Source organism: Solanum verrucosum, unplaced genomic scaffold (assembly GCF_900185275.1).
Source record: "Solanum verrucosum unplaced genomic scaffold, falcon-dt-bn FXZP01000032.1, whole genome shotgun sequence".
Lineage (NCBI taxonomy): Eukaryota > Viridiplantae > Streptophyta > Magnoliopsida > Solanales > Solanaceae > Solanum > Solanum verrucosum.
Genome location: NW_026020569.1, coordinates 4071668 through 4098629, shown reverse-complemented (window position 1 = coordinate 4098629; position 26962 = coordinate 4071668). Strand labels below are relative to the sequence as shown.

Genomic DNA, 26962 nt, shown 5'->3' with positions numbered 1-26962 from the left:
AGATACGGTGATCAATCTGAGGATCACTTAAGGTTATAATTGGACACGTCATTTCATCTTCTTCACTTTTAGATTAATGATTGCTTCAGGGTAAATGTACTTATCGGCTGCATCACCCTTTATTAGGGAGAGGCTACTCGCTCCTTCACTAACTTACAGGTAAATATATTTAATGAAGAGATAACATTACTTCATTCAATTAAAGTAAATCCTTATCTATCAGGACCAACAAATGAAGCAGTGAAAGCTGTAGTTTCATCTTTGTGACTTATGAAGAAACTAACATTTTATCAATACTGTATAGCTGACAGCTAACCAAGTGGTTTGGCAAAGAACGATAAGAAGTGCAAGAAATACTTGTGTTTTTTAATCTAATATAACATAGTTTGATTGAGCAGAAAAATGTAAAAAAAAAATTAAAGACTTTTGAAACTTGTGATTTTAAATATGTGATACCATTTTATTTGGTGGTAAAATTACTTATCCTTCTCATTAGGGAGAAATAGAAAATAGGTTTATTGAGCTGCTCGCTGATTGTACCTTGTCGTCTTCTGCAGACAACCACACCTTTTTGTGCACCTCAAGCAACAAGCCGAGCGATTGGATAAAATCATAGCATTTTGTGTAAATTAATTTTGATGACAATAGATTTTTGCATAGTCTTAATTAAGCATTTTGTCATTTTTTTGGACATTGGCTCTTATATTCTACCAAAGCTTAGAGAAGAGAGAAATCTTATAAAGAATTCAGACGGTCCTTTAAATTCGAGAATGTTGCAAATACTCGAAGTAGATATTTTATTATCTATTAAATATTTGGTAGAGTTGTTTTGTTTCTCAATACATGAAAGTAGTAAGTATCAAGTGTAATATGCTTGAAATGAGTATGGAAATATTTTCTTTTGTTGAAACTTCTTAGTGATCTTACTATAGTTTTGCAGTAAGGTAGGATTCATTTCGGTTGACATTCTGTGGACTAGACCAGACCCTGGAATCAATGTCAGTAATTGACAATTTTTTTTTTGTATTGTCCATAACTAATGTATTTCTTTTTTGGTCTCAAATGAATCATTCAGCTCATTAAATTTCTTTATTTCTATCTGTGATTTTTAGCTAATAAGAAGCACCAATAAAATTTAGGATAAATTATGCAAAATATCAGCCCATAAACTTTATTTACCACTTTTTAAACCCAATTTTTACTAATTACTTAATATGGCCATTAGGCTATTCTAATTTCCTAAAAATGGCCGTCGACTTCTGATCTTCTTTTGTTGCTAATTCATTCCTTATTCTTCTTCCTATGTTTCTTGGTTGTTCTTCATCATCTTCTTCTTTTGTTGCTATTCATTCTTCATCTCTTCCATCGTTTTTTCTTTTGTAAATTCAACGTATCACAAAAAACGTAAATCAATTCAAGTAAATTATATATTAAAATACTCGAAATATCGAGACATATCATATTTAATTTTTTGAAACTGCTTGACTTTGAGATGATCAAGATTGAATAGTTAGTGTACACTTCATGTATATATTTCATATATAGTTAGGGCATATCTAGCTTTTTGAGTATATCATAATGTATAATCTGTGAATACCACATGTATATGTAACTTTCTATGACTTTTAGTAAGCTATATCGGATAGACAGTGTATACTTTTTATCATTTTTGGCTAGTTCTTAAGTAAATAAAATATGACTATATTTGTTGTAAACAAATTACTTTATTGTATATATTTGAAATTAGCTCTTAAATTTATAATCACATTTGTCCCAAATTTTTTGAATAAATAAATATGTAACACAATTCCTTGAAGCGCCATAATTCAGAAGAAAGAAAATGTCACGAAGAGTGCACCTAACATAAAGAGAAAGGAGGCATGGGTCCAGCCCCAGGGAACGTGAAAGACAATATATGATCCGTGTTCTTCCCCTATTCAGGATCCTAATTTTTTATAGTCCATCAATATATCCTATATCCTATATTTAAACAACTCTGTTAATCCTGCACAGTGAAAAGCAAACCAGGTCTCTGACGATTAGGAGACAATGTAAAAATAGAAAATGAACAGACCAAAGATAAACCTCATTGAATTCAAAAGTTAAGTACCTCATCTCAGAAGGCAATGCACTCATCGTGGCTTTTACTTCTGATATAGATTGACTGCCCGCGAGGAATGGAAAGTGCCAGTTGGTTAACACAATCTGCTTGAATATATGATACAGATCTATCTCAAGTTTTCATACTGTACATGTGGGGACAGCCGCTGATGACAGACAAGCTTCTAACACTCTTAATTAAACCACCCCCCAGGACCCTATTATAGCGATGGGCAATGGCCATGGGGCGGCTGCCTACTAGATGTAAGAATCACAGTTCATTGAAAGGACTAATATTTTATCAAGGTCGGCAATGAGGAATATAATTCTGCAAGGCATTGGAAGATCCAATTCAGCAACTGTTCTTTAGGTAGCTCCAAGAGCAGTTCAGCCTGAAATAAGACACATCATTACACAGCCACTTAAATATGGAAAACATGCCTTGCACATTATTTTTTCCATTTCTTTCAAATGAAGATTATGCAACCTTAGTGCATTAGTATAGGTATAGAGAAGATAGTAAAATCAACAATTCCACACCTTTATTTGGCCATCTTCAAATATCAGAGAATTCTGATGAATATCTGAAGTTGCTGAATCAGTTATCAACTTGAAAACCTTTTTTGACATGTTTGTTTTCATGCCAACCATCTTTCCTGAAGCATAAATGCTGCTAATTCCTAAATCTGCTGCCATTCTTCTGACATAAAGCTTTTTCAATAGGATTTCCATCGAGTAAGGTTCTTTGCCATACTGACGCCTCAGATTTTCCGTAAATTGCATCAAGTTGAAAATGTCCTTTTCAGCTGCTTTTTCAGCGCAATTGATGATTTGCATGGGGTTCTCCAAATGGTTTATGTACTCAGAAGGAAGATGAGGGTTTATATTGATATCAAGCTGAAGAGGAAGTGAAAGAATTTTGAAAGGTTATACCCATTATTTGCAATTGCCAATGGAATTAGTTCAGCAGATAAACTATAAGCTATATCTTTCACAATGGTATTTGCAATTGCCAATGGAATTAGTTCAGCAGATAAACTATAAGCTATATCTTTCATAATGGATATGAAAGTAGAATAACTTTAACAGGAGACACAAACTCTTACAAGATATTTGTAGAACCACCAGACTGTAGTTTCCTATACGAAGCCGTTTCTACAAGTCACATGCCTAGCGGACCAGTGAGGTCATGCTCAACATTTAGATAACTAACCCAGCTTAATTCCCTGATCATGCATTCCAATTCCAAGCAATTTGTCTTTATTTTTCTACCTAGTACTCTTATTACATGTTCCGAAGCAAGAGACGATGACAAGGCAGTAAATTAGAGACTCAACTGAAGAAACTAGATATTGCATGACTTCCAGTCTTCCGATTGATAATTTATTACTGTATAGTTTCTTATCTTCGTCGTTGTTTCCTTGCATTCTTTCTTGTGCCCTTTTAACAATTATTTAAAATTCATGCAATAACGTAGTGATTTATACCTTTAACGTTTCATATAAGACGTATAATTGCCCAATTACTTAAAAAACCTCTAGATTACTAACTATTTTTTCACTTTTAATTAATTCTCCATATAACCAAACCACTTGACATATTATTTTTTTTGGAGAAACATAAAATAGTTGACAACTTTCACAATCTTGAAAATCCTCTCCTCCAACAAAATGAAATAATCTAATTGATGCTATCCTAGATAATTCAAACTTGATGCCACATCGTTTAAACTAACAACTTCACTTTTCCATACTTCTTTTTTATAACCGTGGTGTTCGGGGTCAGCTTGCATGTACCTCGACTAATTTCAAGAGGTACCTACTACCTCCCCACCAGCACAGGTATCGGGTAATTCTGTCCATCAAGACTTAACAAGATTAGAAGAAATCACCTAGTGTTTAAACTATTATTTTCAACACTCTTTTATCAAAACCCAAAGTACTAATTGATCAAATACTTTACTCCTAACAGTCGACATACATCAAGTCAGGTCATATATATTGAGATGGAATGAATTTTTTTGAAAAATTTCACCCCACTCTGAAAATTGAATACTTTAGTACCTAATCTTTCAGAACTTTTCATATATTTAATAGCTAATCTCAAGAAGACACCCTTTAATTTTGAAATAATAGTGAGAGAACTTGTTCATATGTTCTTTATAACTGCAACTTATACATAATTACCGAAAGAACAAAGAAAAAACATGATCGTGCATATGCATCTCGATTGTCAAGTCTAGTTTGTGATTCTTGTCTGTTAAGGAGTTGATAAAGTTCTTTCTGATCCATAGTAGACTAGTATATCTTTCGACGATAAAACATAATGAAAGCCTAATTGGGTGTGTTTATGAAAAGCTCATAATTCACTATAGAAGTTAGGCAAATTCTGGTTGTACATGACTCAACATTCACTAATTCAAAATAGTGTCCCAAAATTTTTCCTATTTTAAGATCCGAATATCTCTAGTTGACATTCTAACCAATCATTTTAAAAATCAATTAATGACAGTTCCTCAAAAGAGCAGCACAGATTAGATATTGGAGAATGGGACACAACCACAGACGTACAATGGATTTTCAATTTTGTACTCGATTAATGTATCAACTTATAGAAAATATAGAGAGCACTAAATACCTCCATTGCAGGGTAAGGAACTGATATTACACGATGCTCATCAACCTGGAATAACATAAGATAACAGATCTCATTACCTTTTATTTTGAAAGGTACATTATTTTATTTTTTTTAATGACAAGGAAACCCGCAGCCGCTACCCTTTGGGTGCGCACAAGGTAAAACCCCCGCTCCTATGCAATAGCTCGCAAACCACATAAGAGAGGTAACCCGCACTAGGCAAGCCCGGTGCGACAAGCTCGACCCAAAAGGCAAAACCCCTTGCTTTCGCTGGCAAGGGGTTTCGAACTTGAGACCTCCAACATGGAAGTCCCAAGCCCAAACCACTAGGCCACCCCGAAGGGTGAAAGGTACATTATTGATGCATACAAATATCATAATCTCAAACTAAGGGAGGATAGCATGCAGAAACCAATCCTATCTTAGGCACATACCAGTGAATTTTATCTTTGTAACCAGTACTAATGGAATAAAAGGATGATGCAAACAGACCTTTGACAAGCTTTCAAACAACATCTCAAAGAATAGATCAATGCCCACATTGCCGACATCCCCCGTCTGTTGCTCGCCAAAAATATTGCCAAATCCTCTAATAGCCATGTCTCTTTCTGCAAGCTGAAAACCCTGACCAAGTTCACAGCACTCTTCAAGAGCAGCAAGCCTCTCCTAAATTGTCAAATGAATGCCATGTTACAGCCATAATAAAGATCAATCTTCTGCAAATAACTTCACACAACATGCATATCATGGAATTCATCCTTGATATATTACAACCCCTGTTCTGTTGGAAAATACCACAACATTACCAGAATAAAGGCAAGAAGACAGAATATATGAACCATCTCCTACATATCCTGTCATTAAAAAAATATAGAGGAAAAAGAGCATACTAGTGCATGGTCTGAAAGAAGTGATTTGTCAGGATAGAATAAATGTGCATGAGCTTCCTTATCCGCCCGTCCGACCCTTCCACGCAACTACAATAATCAAAGAGGGAGTAGGAATTAGAAAGAGTATAGAAGTCACAGCAATTCAAATTATAACAATCAATAACAACAATAGCTAAGAATCTGCAAAGTAAAGATATGGAGTTGTCAGAAGCACATCATCATGTCCAGATTATCCCATGGTCATGATATGAGTCTCATAAAATCTGCTAAAAGACATCTAACTGCAAAATCTACAGTGTCGACCATAAGCTATTAAGAGACAAGTTAATCATTTAGCTAATAGCGGCAGGGGCCAAGTTAAGAAATTAAGGGCTGAAAATCTTTGACCAATCAACTTTAGTAATCAATACAATGAAAAAGAAACTGGTAAAGATAGAAAAGATGCTTCTTTACTGGAGTTTTAAGTCACTACATTAACTAAGTAGAAGACAATTGATTGACTTCATCACCACAGCTGCAATAGCAGGCCAGTGGTTTCCCATGGTTAACATCACAAGAGAACCAAACCCCAGAAATTCCTCATGAAAGAAACAAGAGAAGACTTCACAAAATATCACAGAAAGGCTGGTTCAACGACATTTGTTCTCTCTGTAACAATTCCTCGTCTCATAAAAATCTGAGCTTGACAGAAATGCCACTACAAGGAAAATAATACTTAATATGCTATTGAACTTCAAGTAATCCCAAGACTACAAGGAGTTTTCGAATGTAACAAATACTTGCTACACTAAACCCCAGCTACCTAAGTTATCCCAAAAGGTAAATTTTCTCCTTTAGCACCATTAACTGTCTAGTGTGATTAAACAGGTATATTAAGGAAGCAGGGAGATTCTATATAACTCAGAGCTGGGAAAACAGCACATGCTGTCAAGGAATATCAAATTCATGTAAAATTGAACAAAAGGCTGCGTCAAAATAAACTATGTTTCTATCACTTATGCCGAAGAAAATTCAACAGATAAAAACAAATGATTTGCTTCCTGGTTTAATGTAACTGAAACAGTGGAGGAAAAAAATACCAATAGGGATGGAAAACAACATGACACCAAAATCTTGCTGTTCGTTTAGGCAAGAGAATGTAAAAACCTGATACAATTGTGCAAGTCCAAATTGCTGAACATCTTGAATGATGATTGTGTTTGCGTTTTGAATATCAAGGCCGCTTTCTACTATGTTTGTACATATAAGAATTCTAATATCTCCCCGTGCAAATCTTTCCATAGTTTCCTCAAGCTGTTTTGAGTATTGCTGCCAAAAAAGATGAAATGGCATGTGAGACCACTAGAACTGAATAATGCAGTGTAGATACTATGTAAATATGAGTTCATATCTTAGATTATGTCTAAAGACTGAATGAACATAAGTATTCTATCAAAGTTTAATACTATGAAAAAAGCATAAACTTTTTAGAGCAATAGCAAGAACAAATGCACCAATAACTTAAACTCTACTTTAGTACCAGTGATACAGAATATGTAATATCAGCCACCATTGCTGTTGCAACAAGGTGACATGACTCTTTAAAGAAATTTGCTCTCATTATTGTGTTGGGTTTTTTTTTAAAATATGGTGCAACAAAAAAGGGTTAAAAACATCTATCCATAATTTTATCAAGCATAGAAGGGATTCAAATAGCCAACTTGATTACATAATCTACAAGAAATTTGCATAACAAAAATTCAAAGAGGCTAAGTAATATTAACCACTAAAACAATCTAATAGACTTTAGACAACTTATTATGCTAAAAATTACTACAGTAACTGAAAGCAATTTTCAACACTCCTCCTTGGCTTTAGTTACTGCAATTTTTAAAAATTGCTCCTCCTCAATTTCTGTTTGGCAATTGGGGCTGAATTCTTTTGATTATTTTAAACTTGCACAATTTTTTATATTGATCTTCCTCTTCTTCTTTCTTTTTCTTCTTTTGGTTTTGTACTTAAAAAACACCCTCAATAATCTTATCTTGTTTGAAAACTCTTTTGAAAGTTCTTTCATCTGGACAGTGATAGGACCTGCAAGGAGTGTTTGTAAGGATCTTTCTTCCATTACAACATCTCATAAATCATAGGTTTCAAAATATCATTTCATTCTCACAGACCAAATTTGATAATTTTCTTCGGTGAAAATTTGTGGGGTATTGAAAAAGTGATGATTGCTTGTCATGGTTGAAAATAGGTTAAAAATTGGTATTGGTTGAAAATAATCGGCGCATTGAAAATAAGCACGGGTTGAAATTAGCCTTGAAGGGTTAAAACTAGCCCTAACGGGTTAAAAATAGTTCTTTAGAAGAACTCATAGATCCCGGAAGTGGTGGTTTTTTTGAAGTGGTGCAACAAAAAGGGTTGAAAATGTCTCTCCATAATTTTACAAGGGCTTTGAACAGCCAACTTGAAAACATAATCCGTAGAAAATCTTTACAACAAAAATTCAAAAAAGCTAAATTAACTCAACAGCTAAAACAACCTAATAGAAATTTAAATTTCAAATTTACCCTAAACTTAACAACTTATTATGCTAAAAATTATTACAGTAACTGAAAGTAATTTTCAACATATTGTCCCACCAGAATAATCAATCTATCAATCGACCCTGTTTCAGTTCCAAGTCAATTGGAGTTGGATACATGAATCATTTATTCTTCTCTCTTCAGGCCCATTTCACTCCAATACTAAATAATTTGCAGTGACTAGTTTAATCTCAATAAGTTGTACGGAAAAGGGCCAAAAATGCCCCTGGACTATCTCAAAAGGTCTAAATATACCCTCCAACTGTACCACTAAACATAAGACCTATGAACAATAAGCGTTTGACTTTCATACCCGAAAATTTTTACTCCCATATGATAAATCAATTCTCAATTCCTCTCTTATGGTGTTCTGCCTCATAAAGTTTCCTAGATTCATGTATGCTTAGTCAAAAGGCATCAGACAGTCCAGAAGAGAACTTCAATGAAGAACAAGGTTTAGTAAATGCGGAAGCTATGGAAGAAAGCTTAAAGAGTTCCATAACAGCTTAAGTCACAGGGTATCACACAGTTGATTGATCAAATGATAGATTGATTGACCTTCAATTGCAGAACTTAAAGCCAACTCATTAAATCCCATAATTACCTTTCCATGAGCAATAGCTATTTCAACATGTGGAAATGCCAGTTCTAAGAATTCCATAACATCCTCAAGACCTGCAAGTAATAGACAAACCCATGTAACTACAACGAGTACAATGGATGAACTTCAGCAAACTCCTCTACAGCCTGGCCACCAAATTACATAATGCTACTCACAATTAATGTGCATAAAAGGAACAGAATGCATCACCTTTAATGCGGGGCAAGACATAAAAAACTCGGCCACCACGGTCCAATTCATGCTTGATAGCTGATATTACTTTGTCCTTACTGTAAGCTGAAAGATGCGTTCTTATCGGAACTCTCTCAGGAGGCGGTGTTGAGATCAAACTGTTAGAGTGGAAAAGAAAATGAAGGCAGCCAAAAAGCAAAACAGTCAAAAAAATTGAGCAGGCAAAACATTGACTTGAAGGTAACTTCACAATTAGTCAAATCTAGCCAACATTGACACAGCTAAATGAATGATACCCAATTTCAGCTGCTGGATTGCCCAACAGTACAGTGGATACTTCATCACAGCCATCCAGGGCTTGGATAAATTGAAACAAACTCGGTGGTATTACCTAGCGTCACGAAATCCAGTTAATGCTAAATAAAGAGTTCTTGGAATAGGCGTTGCTGAAAGTGTGAGTACATCCACTGAAGTTTTAAATGAAGCAATCCTCTCCTTCTGTTTTACGCCAAACCTCTGAAAGGACAAAGAGTAATTCAGAGGGAGATCAAATATGATGAATCGGTTATAGGTATGAAGGATGTCCAAAAGACAGACACTCACACACAGAGACACACACAAACACACTCTCTCTCTCTCTCTCTCTCACACACACACACACACACACTAACAGGGAAAGGTTAAGGGTTAACTATCTTCTTCAACAAATTCAGTTTACTATCCATTTAAGTGATAACGAGAAAACTTAGTACCGTGAATAAATGAACACCAGCTTGGCCATAACCCTCCACTTCATCATGGGACCCTATCAAAAGAAAGAAATAGCACCCTAGGCCTGCCCCATCTAACAAGCTAATACACCTTTCCCTTGAATCTTCATGGTTTTATTCAGGCTAATATACCTTTTTTCATTTTTGGGTTTTGGATAAAGTTTCTTTTGAGCTTTTTATAAACACGGGATAATAAGAAAAAATAGTCATAGTTGGCCTTATTATAGATCAAACGAAGAATGCATTATCAGGTTTTAGATCAATGAGATTGATTTATATAAGGGAAACAAAAAATTAGAAAGAGTGAGTTTACACATACTTTTTCCTCGTTATAAGGCCTTACTCACAGAAGTAACCAACCTATTCATCCATGACTAAATTTGAAACATTACTTCCTTTCGATGCAAATGACAAGAAAATAATCAAAAAATATGATGGCACCCAAGTGTGTGGCCTAGTGGTCAATGTACTGGGTTAAGAATGATGAGGTCTCAAGTTCAAATCCCAGCAGAGACAGGAACACTAGGTCTTCCCATTTGTGCTAGCCTGGGTGGATAGAGTTACCTGGTATATGGTGCTTGTTGCTGGTGGGAGGTGGCATCTCGTGGGATTAGTCAAGGTGCGCGCAATTTGGCCACGATACCACGGTTATATAAAGAAAATCCAAAATATAATGGCATTTAGATATCTGGAAATACCTGTTCCTCATCAACCACAAGTAGACCCAGATTATTATATTCAACCCGATTGCCAAGTAGTGAATGAGTCCCAACAATAATGTCCACACGTCCGTCTTTAATCATACTCAAGTACTCCTCTTTCTCTGACTTGGTCTTGAGTGAGCAAAAGTTGGTGGCAAAGAAAGCTAAAATTAGGACTTTGAATAAGGATATGGTGTTTACTTGGACAAGGTGAACAACAATGTCAACACCAAAGAACTAAAACTAAAATAACATATTTAAGAAGTTCACATTGAGAACCATAACCACTCAGATTTTGGAAGGAAAATACTAAAAAGAAAGAGAAGAAGACATCATTTCTAGTTTGGTGCACTTCCTTGCATATTTAAATGGTCATTCTTTTGGTTTTTCTTCTTAATAATCAAAGAGGTAGACAATAATTAAGAGGAGTATACATATATTAAATAATATTAAACCATTTCAACAAGGTGATTTTTTTTTAATTTATGTAAGTTCGAAATAAATAACAATCAGCAAAGAACCTGTTTGATCTAAGTCTTTTTTTAATATGAATACAAGTTACCCTTATAGAAAAAAAATAAAATCAATTAAGCATGATTTGTGAAACGATCTCAAACTGCATAAAATCCTCAATGGACATAAGATTTAATGCGTCTATGTCAGCTTAACTTTCATGGAAGTATATCAACAGAATCCCTTATTATAAGGCACTCCAATGAACGTAAGATATTTTTGCTTGCCATGGACCTATTGTCAAGAAAGCTAATCTTAAGAAATCATGAAATGTGAGAAGATAGGTTTTGCAAGAAAACATTATGAGCAAATATTTAACATCGAAGGTCGGGCGCAACCACATTCTTTTACAAAACCACCTACTATTCAAATGATGAAGAGTAGACATTCAAGTAGAAAGTGCTTCTTAGGCATCAGCAATGTATTGATAAAAATCAAGTTATGCACCTGAAACCTGCTAAGAAGTCCAACTCTTATGTTAGGATATCTTGAGAATCTCTCTGAGATAACATCAAAATGTTGTTTAGCTAAAACTATTGTTGGCGCTAGAACCATAGCTTGCTTCCCTGCAGAGACTACACAGAAGATGGCACGCAGTGCAACCTCAGTTTTACCAAAACCAACATCTCCGCAAATTAATCTGTCCATTGGATTTTCGCTCTCTGTCAAGTCCCTTTCTACATCTGAGAAAGCCTGTCATTGGAATTCAAAACTGTAAGAAACAAAAGAGGTTTTCCATTATAGGTAAACCAGTAAAAATGATTGAACTTTTCAGGCAATAGGTTACTCTGACTAAAATGTCCCAAGATAACTACACTTTCCGCACAATGAGAAGCAATAAGTTATTCTGAATAGAATGTGGCAAGACAACAACACTGTTAATTTTTTTGTGTTGTTACAATTTTCATATATGTCTTGCTGAACCAACTGGATGAAAAACAACAATTGCAGCTAAACTATACACATGGAATGAACCAACAACGGCTGATATTTTGCGGAAGAAGGCATGCAGGTGGACGTCAGAATTTAAATGATACAGAAGAGACAATTAAAAACCTGTTTCTGATCCGGTGTGGGTTCAAAAGGAAACTGAGATGCAAATTCAGCCATAGCTGGAGTCTTTGGGTATGGAGGCCTTTTTTGTTTTAACCTGTGTAGGTATAGCTCCATTAGATCTACAACCATTTTCTGAACTGCAACTTTTCCCTTCATCCTTCTCCTCTCCCATGCACTAGTATCGCTTAACTTGCTCAAAGTCCGTGGCCTTTTGGTTTCATTAGGGCTGAATAATTAAAAAAGCACTAATCAAATAGTAATCTAGACTATCTCTCTGGCACACGAATTGATAATAAATGACATTTCCAGGTTTCCCTTGGCTCCACTTTTATTCATAACTCAAGAGAGTCTTTCCAACGGTGGTGATAAAGGATAATAAAAGGCAAAGCGTGTTTCTCTCTATCAATAATTTTATTTCTTCCAAAACGAGAATCAGACCCCCATCTCACCGCTAGATGCCTACTTCCTTGGCACGAAGAAGCATGCTGGACTAACAAGGGTTGGAAAGCAGGTAGCTTGTGACTAAGGAAAAGAGGCTAACTTGAATGGAAAATGCATTTTAAGTGATCTAGTGAGGAAGTATCATCCTAACCGGAAAAAATGTTAATTCAAGAAATTGCTTAGATCGAGAGGTGCAACGCAAAGTTTATACTTGAAAAATCAAAATTCCTTTAGTATTAAGGAAATTTGCCTATTGTTTGGGGGGATGGTCTATTGGTGGGAATTTATGACAAGAGAATTGGACAGCACATGATTCTTTGTCAGAGCTATGCCCTCTATTAGGAACTGAAAAGAAGGCCCTTCAAGTTGTATTGGAGATCAAAGCAGTATTCGTATTGGTGAGTATGCAAAAATCTTCTCCACTACTGCATAATTTTAAATACCAAAAGGGGGAATTGACCAGCAGTGTAATAAGTTGTGGCTCAATAAGCTCAGGAGCTTGGGACAATGAAGCCAATGGTAATAAAAAGTAGTTTTGCAAGGAATTACAAGTACTGCATACAAATCTATAACAAGGTGGTAAATAAAGAAGGAGTGTTGTACTTACAGATTGTAACGGTAGAGCAAACGAGATGCCTGCTTAACGGGTAATTTAGCCATACCGTCAGCGTACTCAATAAAGACGTATTCAATAGGCTCCTTGGAATCCTTTGGAACGTCAAATTTGATGCCAACGAATCGTCCAATTCCAACTTTCCTGTGGACCACGTAATCGCCGGAACGGAGAGTGTAAGGGTCCACCTTGTAGCTAAAAGTAGGTTGAGCTGCATCATGTGGAGCACCTTGTCTGGCTCTGTCGCTTTTGAGCTTCTGGAGGCCCCTTTGCTGCTGTTCTTTCACGAGCTGAATGTACTTATCAGCCTCCTCGGAATCCATGGCCGGTCTAAGAGGGGAGTGATCTCTCTTAGCATGCTCCCGGCGAATTCGCTCGTTGAGTAGAGAAATGGCGTCTCGCTCCTGCTCCTGTCTTGCATTCCGTAGTCGGGGAGGCAATTTGGTATATACAGCATCGGCATTGAGGACATTGGTTAAGGTAATAGAAGAGGAGGAAGGAGAGGGAAAAGAGGGTTTTTGAGTAGTGGGGAAGAGTTTGCAGAGACGAGTTGTGAGAAAGCACTCCGAGGGAGAGAAGAAGAGGGAGGCCTTTGCAGCCATGGATGGATAAACTTGTAAGAGCAAGACTTATTCTAATTTCTCAAAGCAAAGCTTAATTACCCACCAATATGCATCAATGTTTTCCACATTATCTATTCCCTCGAAACGTGATGTACTACTGACGCCCACGCCGGTTTTTTTTTTTTTTTTTTAAATAATATATTCCACGGGTAAAGAATGTAGGTATTCAATTTTTTTAATTCTGTTTTGAGCAAAAAAAAAAAAAAATACTAACATTATTCATAACTCCTTAATTTTTTCATATATGTCTACTATTAGGAAAACTTTGGTACAAACAAACAAATTGAATTGAAAAGGAGTAATACTTTAAGTTGAGTAAAATACCAATCAACACACTAATTAGAAACTAAATAGTACATGTTTAATGTGTATCTTAATGATTTCATAATAACATTGGATCAAATTCATATCTTCTTTCCATAGCAAATCATTAGGAAGTAGAAGATTTTTTGATTTTCTTTTTCCTTTATGACATAAAAAATATACCAAGTTACATAAGAAAAATCAGCAAAGTTTATGTGTTGATTTTCTCTTATTATATAAGTGGCATTAAGCGGCCACTATACCGTTGACGTGTCTGTTTTTTAGAATAAAATTGAATTAAGGAGTGCTTTAGTTATTTAAGGCTTTCCACTTGAGAGCTTTAAGGGGCCGTTGGTTACGGTATAAGAGGGCATGTTATTCATGTATAAAACATTGTATTTATTTTACTATATTTGGTAAAAGTTTTTTATTAGGTTGAAAAGTCAACATGACTTATACTATGTTTGATTGATAAGTTATAAATATTGTATAAAAGTTACTCATATATTAATTTTATACAGTGTTTGATTGCGTTTTTTGTAATCCTACATAATTAATGCTTACATAACTTATGAGGGAAACTATGTATAAATTATGCAGGATAGAATGTGGAATAAGTTATATGGGTATTAGTTATACATTATTAGAAAGATAAATTACACATTTGTCCTTATTAATTTATTTTTAAATCCTTTTTATTAAAAACTTTACATAACTATTCTATTTTCCCAACTACTTTTGTTTTTTATTTTATACAAACAACTTTTTATTTGTTTTCATTTAAAATCAAAATATAAATATTTATTAATATTATGAATATGAATGTATAATTTTGATAGCGCATATGCTAATTATATATTCGCATTAGATATTACTAAATATATCCACATATTTAATTATCATGTATTAAATTTTTATTTAGAATGTGAATTAATATATCATTTATAAAATTGGTATACTAAAAATGTACAAACAACACATGCATCATATTGATAGAAATTTACATTATATAAAATAGAATAGTATAATGTACTTGAAATATACTAGTAGTATTTTATTTTTATAAGAAACATTAAAAAAACAAAGAGAAAAAAAAACACATAATTCCTAGTTAAGTATAGAGAAAATTCCTTTCTTTATTTTTTTTAAAGGAGAAATTATACTATTTGCTTACATATTTTATTTGTAAATAATATATATTAATTTATATTAAAATCAATATTCAATAGTTAATAATTCATGTAATGTAATCTTTACATAACTAAATAATGCATACATATCTAATGCTCGCATAACTAATACCCACATAACTAAATCCTGCATAATAAATACTTATATAACTAAACCCTGCATAACTCTAACCAGTAATCAAACTCCCCTAATTGTACTATATGTTATATTGTATGAACATGTTTCATAATAGACAAAAAGGCACCTCCTCTGTAGTTTATCTCTTTTTCATGTGGGATCCCTGCAAGAATTAGTAGCTTCAACATATTTTTGGAAAGAAAAGGTCTCTATTTGCTCCATTATAATTTAATTATTTATCAAGTAATAGAGGTATTTAATAATTTTTTGAAATATTAAATAAGTACTACTTAATTAAGTGTAGCAATATTTACGATATTATAAACGTAATTTTTTGCTTTATTTGTCCATTTTTTATCTATAAATTACATCTTTTATTTAGAATATTAATGTTAGATTGTTAATATTATATTATTATTAGAAAAAAAAGTATCATTAAATTTAAAAATTAAAAGTACCACAAAATAAACATTACTAATTTCCAAATAATGATGATTATTATAAGAAACCTAATCTACATAAATGGATTTTTAGTATAAAAAACATATTAAATATTTACAATGTTATAAACTTAATTTTTTTTATTTATTTGTCCATCTTTTTATCTATAAATTACTTTTTATTTTGAATACTAATGTTATATCGTTAATATTATATTATTATTAGAAAAAATATTATTGAATTTAAAAATTTAAATGTACCACAAATAAATATTACGAATTTTCAAATAATGATGATTGGGCCGTGCAAAGCACGACTTTCCCTTTCTGGTCTACACTACTAATGGCAACTCCCAATATATATCAAGTAGCAACTAAAAGAGGAAAGAAACTCTAAAGTAAATGGATTGGTACATTTTCTATTCTGGAAACAAACATGTGCCTACGAATGGCTACATGGATAACTGAAGATGTCATGATTTAGATGATCAGTTACTCTTCTTCTGCACACAATAAAAATACAGTTTACAGAGGCTATTACATTAGTGCACGCAATGCATGAAAGTTGGAAAGTCGATCCAAGTATATACAAATATTGGTCTAGTTCTTGTCGAAAGACGGAAGAGTACATCTACACATAGCACAATACACAATAGCGCAAGTGAATACATCTGCTGCTATGGATAAAGGATTGGTGAAAGCTGCATAACACGTAACAAAACACAAACCCAAATATACACTTTCAAGAGTAATGGTCCCTCTGTGTTCCCTAGCTCATACAGTTCAATGTACATAAATGGAGTCATGACCACCACGGCCCCACTACAATCCTGTTCCAAGCAACCGCATTCGAAATGCAAAATTTGATTACCATATCACCACCAATCAGTTATTTATCAGAAACTATGGACCACTTTAGATTTATGTAATTCATCATGGTAGTGAAGTTGACACAAAGGTATCTCGCAAACTGAAACCATACAGGATTTGCACCCCTTATACATCATCATTGTTACAAAGCACACATAGTAACCAGATTTATTCACAAAGCATAGCTTTTGCTGTCTCATATGTTGCCGTTGCAACATTTCACTCCACTTCTCTCTGTTTCCTGAGTTCTTGAGCATTCTCCAGCTCCTTGAATGCAATCGAAAGACACTCCTCAGATTTTTTCTTCTCTTCCCTGATATGTTCCAAGCTGCACCACAGAGCAGAGTTCTCCACCTCACAATGGGATAATTCAGCCTCGATTTGAGAAAGCCTGGCTCTAACCACAGAAGCTTCAGTTTTAAGGTTTAGATGGTGTTGCTCAGCAAGAGTAGAAACATTAATTGCCTCAAAATGAACATGAGAAGGCTCATCCAATTTTAATTTCTCCAAAATCCAGTGATTAACAAGGGTTTCAAAACATTGATCACTGGATATAGAGCATTCAATTTTAGCCAGTGCTGATACAGAAGAAATAAAAGCCTTCACTCGTTCACTAAAATGTTGGCGATCAACACCTAAGTGGTCCAGAGCAGCAAAAGTAACATCTGCCTCCTGGATCATGGTCATGTGATCTTTGATATCCATAGACTCAAAAAGGGTAAGAAGATCCTTCTAAAGACGATCAACAGCCTGCAAAAACACCTTTGAGATCGAGCACCTCATAATGTTGCTTTGTCCACCTCCATGGAAACTTTTTCCATCATACTTTTTTTTGAGAGAGTCTATGAGCTGCACATCTTCATCAACAGTAAGCACTGTACAAATGTTAATTTCAGTTGGTAAAAGATTTCTTGGCTGAGTGGCTAGGGAAGCATCATCTTCTTCACCCATATCTTGAAGGATAAAAATGGGCTCAGGAGAAAAAATATCTGCAAATAGATTAAAAATGAAGTCACCCCTTTTGGTTCATGGTTCATTTTGTGGAGAGAGTAGGGGGTAGAGGGAGCATAAAATATTATGCAGTTGCAGAAAAAAAAACTTACAGGAAGTAAAACGCTCTACCGAGGGTACCATCAAGCACCGAGGAGGATGGAACACAAGCCTTCCCCACCAACCCTGAAGTGTAAGATCTAAATTTTGATGAATAGAATTCAACATCCAATCCACTGTTGCCACCAAATGCATTGGTGAGGCAAAAGAATGAGCTACGGAAGAACCAAATGAACCTGCAAGGGAAAGGATTAAAAAGAACAAAATAAAGAAACATAAATACCTGTCAGGGATTCATGTCTACTAGGTGAGTGACCATTGGAAACAAATCAGAAAACAGGAGAAGAAAAGTAAGTTTCTACACAAACCTGAAACCTCTACAAGAATCTGTTTGCGAACTTTAGTCTGTATTGGATGAATCTCCCCCTCAGATTCCAGAAGAGACAGATGAAGCCTTTCTTCAGCCAAACAGTTCCTTGACTTGGTTGTTGGCAATTGCACACATCCAATTGAAGAGAGAAGAGAAGTATCACCAAATTTCAGCTCATCATATCGCAATCTTTTGCAGTGCTTTCTTGAAGGTTCATCCAACACCTCGTCCTCTCCAATTAAATCCTCTAAAATTACTGTGTGACTCTTCACTGGTCCAGTTGTTGCAGGAAAAGTGTTGAGGTGATTATAAATCTCTTCAGGGGATGTGTCCGTATGACCGACTCCAAATCTTACATTGCATTCCTCAACCAAGTCACTAGATACATGACTGACATCAATGCTAGTCAATGTCGACAGATATGAACTAGTGCTTTCATTTACTTTGGTGCTTCGTGCTACTGCTTCCTCAGAATCTAGCCATAGTTTGAAGTCACAAGCTCCATGTCCCTGAAAAGAGTTTGGTCAACATCAGTTGAATTTTGAAGAGCTAAAATGTAACAATCCTTTTTAAATTAACTATGAGAAGATATAAAACAAGTAAAAGCGGGATTCTGATACAATGACTAGATCCCAGCAACAGAACTTCAAGGATTGCCATAGTGCCCAAACAAATAAGCAGAACCTATTTTCCAAAGTCAAGTAAGTATAATGCATTTCTTAGTCGTACTGGTGGTAGATCATAGACTAATAACCATGTATGACAAATGAAGAAAGCATTTCTGCCAGATATGCATTCCCTACTTCCTTACCTTGAAGCCAACTCAATCACCTTCTTTCGAAATGATCCAATCTCTGAATTTGACGATGCAATATGTCGAAGATGAAATATGTTGCAAGGCAATAGTATTAATTGTTTTACTTTCTCTTTGTTTCGCAGTATGTATATCCATACATAATGGTTTTTAACATGTAATTTTCTAATAATCTACAGAAGTATAACTGCCAACGCTTATGCACACTCTTTGTTTCACCAAGATTGAAAAACCTAGTTATTTTTGAGTTAGGCATTTCCATTAAGAATGACCTATTTGAACTTACCATTCCTCCCCTCCCCATTCGAACATGAAAAATCAGGTGTTTTTTGACTATAAACATTCTTCCCTTCATATCTGAATATCAGCTACTGACCGGTGATCATAGAAAGACAGTGTCTACTTTACTTTTGAATTTACCAATCTCCAGACCCTTTTTAAGTAAATTCTTATGCGTCAAGATAATTTTTCGTTCTTTTTTCTCATCTTTGTGAAATTGATCAACTTGACTCTATGTTCCCTTTGCCCCTTTATCTTACAATTTTTACCTACAATTTGATGTCATTTTGTACTTAATAGTGATTCTAAATTCATTTATTAAGAATTTTTAGTTTTTTTTTGTGATAAGTTCAAATTTGTATTCTACCGCTATCTTAAGCAATCTTTATTTTAGCATTAAGGGGTTGTTTGGTAGGGTGTATTAGAATAATGTTGAATAGAGCGTATTAGTAATGCTGGTATTATGTTTGCAATAGTTATGCTACGATTGATTCTTATACAGTGTTTGGTTTGGTGTATTAAATTGGTGGATTAAAAATGCCATGCATTGCATAATTCTAAAAAAATATATATTTGTTTACAAATATACCCTCCACAAATATGGTGGAAAGGATGTAAAAAAGATTTTGAGGGGCAATGGTATCTTTAATCATGTTAATACATGCATTAAAACCTTTTGTATTACTAATACCATGAATTTTCATGTATTAGTTATACATACCTTAATACCTATGTTGAAAAACTGTACCAACAAGATATTAGTAATACACAAAGCTAATGTATGCATTATTTTTTCTAATGCACTCTACCAAAATTATGGGAATTGGAAGTTCAAACTCTATGATCACTTCAGAAACGTCAATGGGAAGCTCAACCTAAGTTAGTTTGGGCTTCCTCAGTTGAGTTGAGCTATAAGGGTCAAGGAGCCCAAGACCACTTAATGAACAATGTTTGTGTGGTAAATGGAAAGGCAAAGGTTAGTGAGGAAGATGCAAAAGTCAAAGCACTATGAGAGAAGATTGACAATCCTACAAATCCGAATTCTAAACTCTTGTCTGGATCGGGAGAGTCACCAAGTGATCTTGGAAGGTATAGGCGGCTAGCTGGTTGGAAAGTTGAATTATCTCACAATGACTAAATTTGACATATCTTTTCTTACGAGTGTTGTAAGTCAGTTTATGACTTCCCCATGTAGTTGTTTGTATTCTGCAATATAATATATAAAGTCAGCTTCACGTAAAGGACTACTCATCGAGGATCGAGAGCATGAGTATAGCATTGGATATACCAGTGTTGATTGGGCATGATCACTCTTTTATAAGTGTTCTACATCTACATATTGTGTTTTACTATGAGGTAATTTGGTGTCCTTGAAGAGTAAGAAACACAACGTGGTTGCTTGATCTAGTGCAGAAGCAGAATATCGAACAATAGTTGTAGCAACTTGTGAGCTAGTTCGGATCAAATAGTGTCTAAGAGAACTAAGATTTGGAGAAATTGGTCAGATGGAACTTGTGTGTGATAATCAAGCAGCCATTCATATCACATCAAATTCAATATTTAATGAAAGAACTAAACACATTGAGATTTACTATCATTTTATAAGAGAAAGATACTCTCAAGACATATTATTACAAAATTTGTGAAGTTGAGTGATCAGTTCTTGTAGATATATTCACCAAGTCCCTCACCAATCACGTATCAATTACATTTGTAACAAGCTTGGTATAGATGACTTGTATGCACCCGCTTGAGGGGTAGGGTTGGAATAGGTAAATGAGCATGAACATGAATAATTATATAAAACCCTACTTGAAAAGGGATTATCATGTAGTGTCTATAAAAAAAAGTCTCACTGTAATAATGTAGATACACAATTCAATAATATTTTACTCTTATATTTCTAAAACTGACCTTCCATATAAAGGCTATATAAAGGCTATCCTGGATTTCCCATTATATTAAAAAATGATTGTATCCAGCTAAAGAAGCATTGAATGGTAAGTAGCTTTTATATTTATTATTTTTTTATTTTTTTTTTGTTTATCTCCTTTTCATAAATGTGGTTTTCCGCATCTCAACTAATTTTATGGGATATCCTCTACCTCCTACCAACAATAGCTCTGTCCACTGAGGCAAACTTTCATATTCTTTATACAGTATTAATGTCGGTGGATGAATCGGTGGTCAAGCAATGGTTCTAAAAATGTAGGTAAAATCAAAATTTATATCAGTGACTAAGCAGGGACGATGCAACAAGTTCAAATCTGCCTTCTTATCTTCTTCTTAAGATCCCGTAACCAAATTCTGTTATAAGTATATACCACTATTCTTCCATCTGATTTGTCAAAAAGGATATCTTTAGGTATATTTATTATGTTAATGTCCTTTGCCAGATTCAAAAGTAGAAATGTGAAGGAGAAAAAGTCATTCTCAAATTATGTACTCCCTCCGTCTCATTTTATGTGGCACATTTCGAATTTCGACATTCAAATAATTCTATCTTTAATTTGATAGTAAGTTTTTCATAAATCTTTTAAACATTTTTAAATTAAATTATTATGACTTATATTACTTTTTACATAATTTCTAAATATATAAATTTCATGTTAAAAAATTAAAAATTTCGTGCACAAATTCTCAATTTGACTGTCGAAAAACGAAAATTCTCTCATAAATTGGGACAGAGGGAATAGTAAAAAGAAAAGGTTTCACCTTTTGTATCGGACAGATGAAGAAGATCCGATCCGCATTAGGTCTCACGCGACAAAAGTCAGCACCGCAACGGCAAAGCGGAACGTTGATAAATTCGTCTAAATTTATCTCGTCAGCCCACTTGAAAAACTGACACTTTGTTTTCTGAAACACAAAAGGGAACAATTTAATTAAACATGGATAAGAGAGAAAATGGTATGTATGTTAGTGAAATGCAGGAGACTAACGTCGTTGGCGGGGCAGCGGTAGAAATTGCGTCCAGGGTTTTTAAGGGTGTTAGAGGTGAAAAGTTTGCAAGAGCCAGCGCCGCAACGGCAGGGCAGGGAACGTCGAAATTTCTTACCATCAGCTCCGACGAAATCGTTGTTGTTGGGACATTGTGTTGCCCAGTGCCCTAATTTGCCACAACTATGACAAGTATCAGTTTCCCTCGGCATTTAGCGACTTGAAATTATGAGCTCTAATATTTGTACAGCGAGAAATTGATTTGCAAGTGTAGTGTGAATGCAGGGCAGCTTACAGGAAACCGGCGATATTCTCGCAAGCAAAAGTAACATTATTTATCACATTTCCAACTAAATTAAAAGAGCCCGAGGTCATTGAAGAAGGTTTATTTTAATTTTGAATCCCTCCATTTCATTTTACTTTGACACGTGTTCATTTAATTATATTTTATAAATCTTAAACTTGCCTACTATTAGTATTATTTATAATATAGTTATTTAATAATACTTCATTTTCCCTTAATTACTTGTCTACTTATGAATTGATATACCTATTAAAAAAATAATTATTAACATAATGAGTTTACCATTTTACCCATATTAATTATGAAGTGAATGAATTAAAAAACTTAATATTTTCAAGAAGTTCTACTTTTTTTCAAGTAATTAATTGAGAGTATAATAGGTAAAAAAATTATCCTTTCTTGATTTGTCAAAGTAGACAACTAAAAAAAATGGATAAGTAATTAGGGGCAAAGTGTAAAAATAATATTGAAAGCAAATACTATATTCATCTTCATTTGCTAAATTAGATAAGTAAAATAATTATTTTACTATAAGAGTCAGATAAAATTAAATAGGTGGAATAGAATAGGGACTTTATCTTTTATTGATGATTAATTTATTTTTTGTTCAACTAACAATCAAAATGCACTTTGTGTAGTTGATCTTCAAAGAAAATATGAGTAAAGTTCTAGTCAAGAGGTTAATTTAGTAAGTAAGTCCGCAATTTATTTATTTATATTACCTTAAAAGTATGAACTACAGATCTTAAATATTAATTTATTATAATATCCTTGATTTAAACATAAAATTTAGTATATCTTCTATATTTTATATTATATTATATTATATTTATTTATACTATATAATATTATATCAAAAGCAGACACCTTTAATTTTCACATTAAAGGATTGTGAATTTTCCAAAGAGCTATGACTTTTTCAATGAGTTATTACCTTTTCGAATGGTTGTGACTTTTTTAAAGGAAGGTGACTTTTTCGAAGGGTAAGACTAGTCCAAAGAGTTATGACTTTTCCGCTGAGGGTTTCTTCCAATTTTTAAAGTTTTCTATTGTTCTTCATCTTCTTCTTCTTAAAACACACAATTTAGTATGTATTCTATATTTTATATTATATTATATTTATTTATTTATTTATATTATTTTATTTTAAAAGCATGCACCTTTTCACATTGAATGGTTACGAGTTTTTCGATGGGTTGTAACTTTTTCAAAGGATTGTGACTTTTTGAAGGGATAAGACTTTGATGATTAAACAGAATAAGCGCATGTTCATATTACATTTGTTAACTATAAATGGAGGAGTTTCCTTACATTTCTAAACTATGAGTTTTTTATATCTTCTATATTTTATATCAATAGTTATTTAATTATATTATATTAAAAGTGGGAACTCCAACAAATACAATAATAGCCAAGTATTGCACTATAGGGCAAAGAGGAGAAACTATATTTAAGAGGTGTAATTAAGAGATTTTAAGAGTGGCATTTATTTTTTTACATATCACAATTAATTTTAAAACGAGAAAAAAGTCAAAAAAAAAGAAGGAAAAAGATAAATCTAATTGGAGGCCATAGAGAGGTGTCACATTACCTTATCTATATCTAGCCTTCTATTATAAATAATTATATGTGATTTTGGATATTCATTCGACAATTTCAATAGTATTCATCAAAAAGTTCATATCCACTATTCATAGGGAATTATACTTTATTATTCAATAATATTGACATTATGTCATAAAATTAGTTGTAGTACATGATTTGATATTCACGTGCGTTGCACGTGTCTCAAAACTAGTTAAAGATATAAGAAATAATGCATATGAATTGGATGAACTAGACGTAGTTGTCTGTGCACGCACGGACCCAACATATATTAGGCAATAAATAACAAATATTGGTAGGACCATAATTAGTAAAAGATTGACAATATATACATAGAGAAACTAAGCAAATACCCCATAAAAGTAAAATAATTACAATTGCAGTCAAGAGGTTAATTTAGTAAATAAGTCTACAATTTATTTATTAAAAATATTAGAAAGAACACATATGAATTAAATGAACTAGACGTGGTTGTCTATGCGCGCTTATAGTGTACTACATTACATGAAAGGTAGTTCATGATTTCCCATTCGCTCTCTTTAGCATTTTGGTTTAACACCACGCAGGTAGCTGGTACCTTCCCAGCTTCTTCATCAGGTAACCTGTCAATTCAACACATTGTCAGCGACATTTTGCCTATAAAAATTCATTAATGAATCAATATCTCCTTTACTTGAACACGGGTTTCGACTTCCCCTCCGGAGGACCGGTGTAGCTCACTTCGCTTACCACCTTCGTCTTTCGCGGGCCTAACATATATTAGGCAATAACTAACAAATATTGGTAGGACCATAATTAGTAAAATATTGGCAATATATACACACATATTGTTTAGGGGAAACTAAGTAAATACTCCATAAAAGCTAAATAATTGCAAACATATATCTCTATACATTCATACTCCACTAAATAATTACATTATATACTCCTAACTAATCTCCCTTAACTGATAATCAGTATCATATAATGTATTGATATCATTAAGACTGATAATTACGTTTAATTGATGCTAAATCAGTATTTATATATATATATATATATATTGTATTTGTATCATTAAGGTTTCTTGTTCAAAAATTATCCATTAATCAATGATATTATAAGATTAACAAGTAAATAAATTTTATCTGTTTAAAAAATATATTAAAAAGTAAATAAAATTCATAAATTACTTTTAGTTTAACAATTATAGCATTTAAAAATATCCGTACAACTTTCACACATAGCAAACATAAAAATCATATTTGTATGCTATATCTATAGTTTGTATAATTGCGCACCATAGCAAACTTTATAATTTGTTTCGGTATACATATACAAAAGAATCAATTGTATAATTTGTGTTTGTATAAAACGAGAACGAGAGAAAAACAAAAGAAAATTGGGCAGAGGAAGATCTGTATTTGTATAATCATAAGTGTATAGGACGAAAATATGTATTTGTATTTGTATATACAATATTCTCTCACTTTATACAAACACAAACGCAATTTATACATTTGTGTTTGTATAAAGTGAGAGAGGCGAGTGAGAGTTGCGAGCGAGATCAGGGAGATGGGAGAGGGGAACGAAAAAATATGTATATATACAATTTTTTCTCGCTTTATACAAACACAAACACATTTTATACATTTGTGTTTGTATAAAGTGAGAGAGGCGAGGAGAGACTGCTCAGCGAGAAACGAGAGTGGTAAGCGAGAAATTAAGGGAGAGAGGCGAAATGGCAACAGTTTGCTACGAGTTACAATTAAATCAAATTATGGTTATAATATTTAATTTGAATTAATAATTTGCTATTTTATATAATTTCCCTTTATTAATATGATCAAATATAATTTATATAAATTTATAGATATTTTAATACTGTTAGGAAAAGTTTTCCCTATTAGATGATAAAATGTAGTTCCTTGATGAAATAATATCATTTCCACGGAAGGAAAAGAAGAAGAGCAATAGCAGAAAAATAATAGTAATAAAAAAAATGATATTACAAAATAATGTGGACAAGACAATTAGTTGGAGTAGCGGAGAATGATATTCCCTATGTCCTTAATTATTTATCAACTTTTAAATTAATATACCTATTAAAATAATAATAATTAATATAGTGAGTTTTCATTTTTTCCCTATTAATTTTGAAGTGGGGTGAATTAAAAATTAAAAATTTTCAAAAAGTTTTACCTTTTTCAAAGTAATTAATTGAGGAGGGTATTTTTTTTTTTTTTTTGTCCTTCCTTGATTTGTCAAATTGACAAGTAATTATGGACAACTAAAAAAAAGAAATCTGGACAAGTAACTAGGAAAGAGGGAGTACTTTACAACTAGGAGTGACAAATGAGCGAGTCGAGTAGAATATGAGTCGATCAAAAAATGGATAAGTTATTCGACTCGACTCACATTTTAAATTGATAAAAACGAGTTAAGCAATAGATAATATGGGCACCCATATTTATCCATATTATAATAGAAATCTTGTTAAAAACTTTAAAATAAAATAAAAAAATAAGTTTTTTAATCACTTCTGTCCACCCTATATCAATTTTAAAAAAATATAAACTATTTCCCTTTTGATAAAAAAAAGTGTTTTTAAAGCAGCAACTATACTCTTACTCCACAGAAAAGAGTGAGAGTATAGGGGTGTGTTTGGTATGAAGGAAAACATTTTTCAGAAAATGTTTTCCAATTTTCTCATTTTGGTTGGGTTAAATATTTTGGAATTTTTTTTTCAAATCAACTCATTTTTCTCAAATTTAAGGAAAATGATTTCCCTTCAAAACTTAATGAAAACATTTTTCAAAACTCTCTTCCAACTTCAAATTACAATTATTTTTTTGTTGAAAAAATCAATTTATTTTGTCTCTACCGTCAAACCAGCCCCCCAACCACCCCTCCAAAAAATAAAATAAAATTTTAAAGCTTGTTTTTAAATTCAATTTTTTTACCCCACTCTCACCCCTACCCCCACCCCACTACCA

General features: G+C 33.3%; 2 protein-coding genes across 3 annotated transcripts; both read right to left on the bottom strand.

The window, feature by feature from the left end:
- Positions 1 to 1974: 1974 nt before the first annotated feature.
- LOC125811147 (ATP-dependent DNA helicase At3g02060, chloroplastic) lies at positions 1975 to 13790 on the bottom strand. 2 transcript variants are annotated; one of them, XR_007441899.1, is made up of 14 exons: positions 13076 to 13790; positions 12028 to 12253; positions 11419 to 11664; positions 10456 to 10590; positions 9379 to 9503; positions 9006 to 9145; positions 8799 to 8869; positions 6774 to 6935; positions 5628 to 5714; positions 5230 to 5403; positions 4738 to 4782; positions 2641 to 2997; positions 2111 to 2492; positions 1975 to 2005 (listed from the first exon to the last, which is right to left on the bottom strand). XR_007441899.1 is itself a non-coding variant. In XM_049490655.1 (13 exons), the coding sequence occupies exons 1-13, from the start codon at positions 13681 to 13683 to the stop codon at positions 2391 to 2393; spliced, it is 2478 nt and encodes an 825-aa protein (XP_049346612.1). In that variant the 5' UTR covers positions 13684 to 13790; the 3' UTR covers positions 2110 to 2390. The 2 variants fall into 2 exon arrangements, 1 of the variants encoding a protein (XP_049346612.1); XM_049490655.1 differs by lacking the exon at positions 1975 to 2005 and having other exon boundaries at positions 2110 to 2492.
- A 3567-nt stretch (positions 13791 to 17357) lies between these two features.
- LOC125811056 (uncharacterized) lies at positions 17358 to 22290 on the bottom strand. Its single transcript, XM_049490546.1, has 5 exons — positions 22081 to 22290; positions 21854 to 21997; positions 18002 to 18554; positions 17729 to 17911; positions 17358 to 17614 (listed from the first exon to the last, which is right to left on the bottom strand). Exons 1-5 carry the CDS (start codon positions 22288 to 22290, stop codon positions 17358 to 17360), a joined length of 1347 nt encoding a protein of 448 aa, XP_049346503.1.
- Positions 22291 to 26962: the final 4672 nt, after the last annotated feature.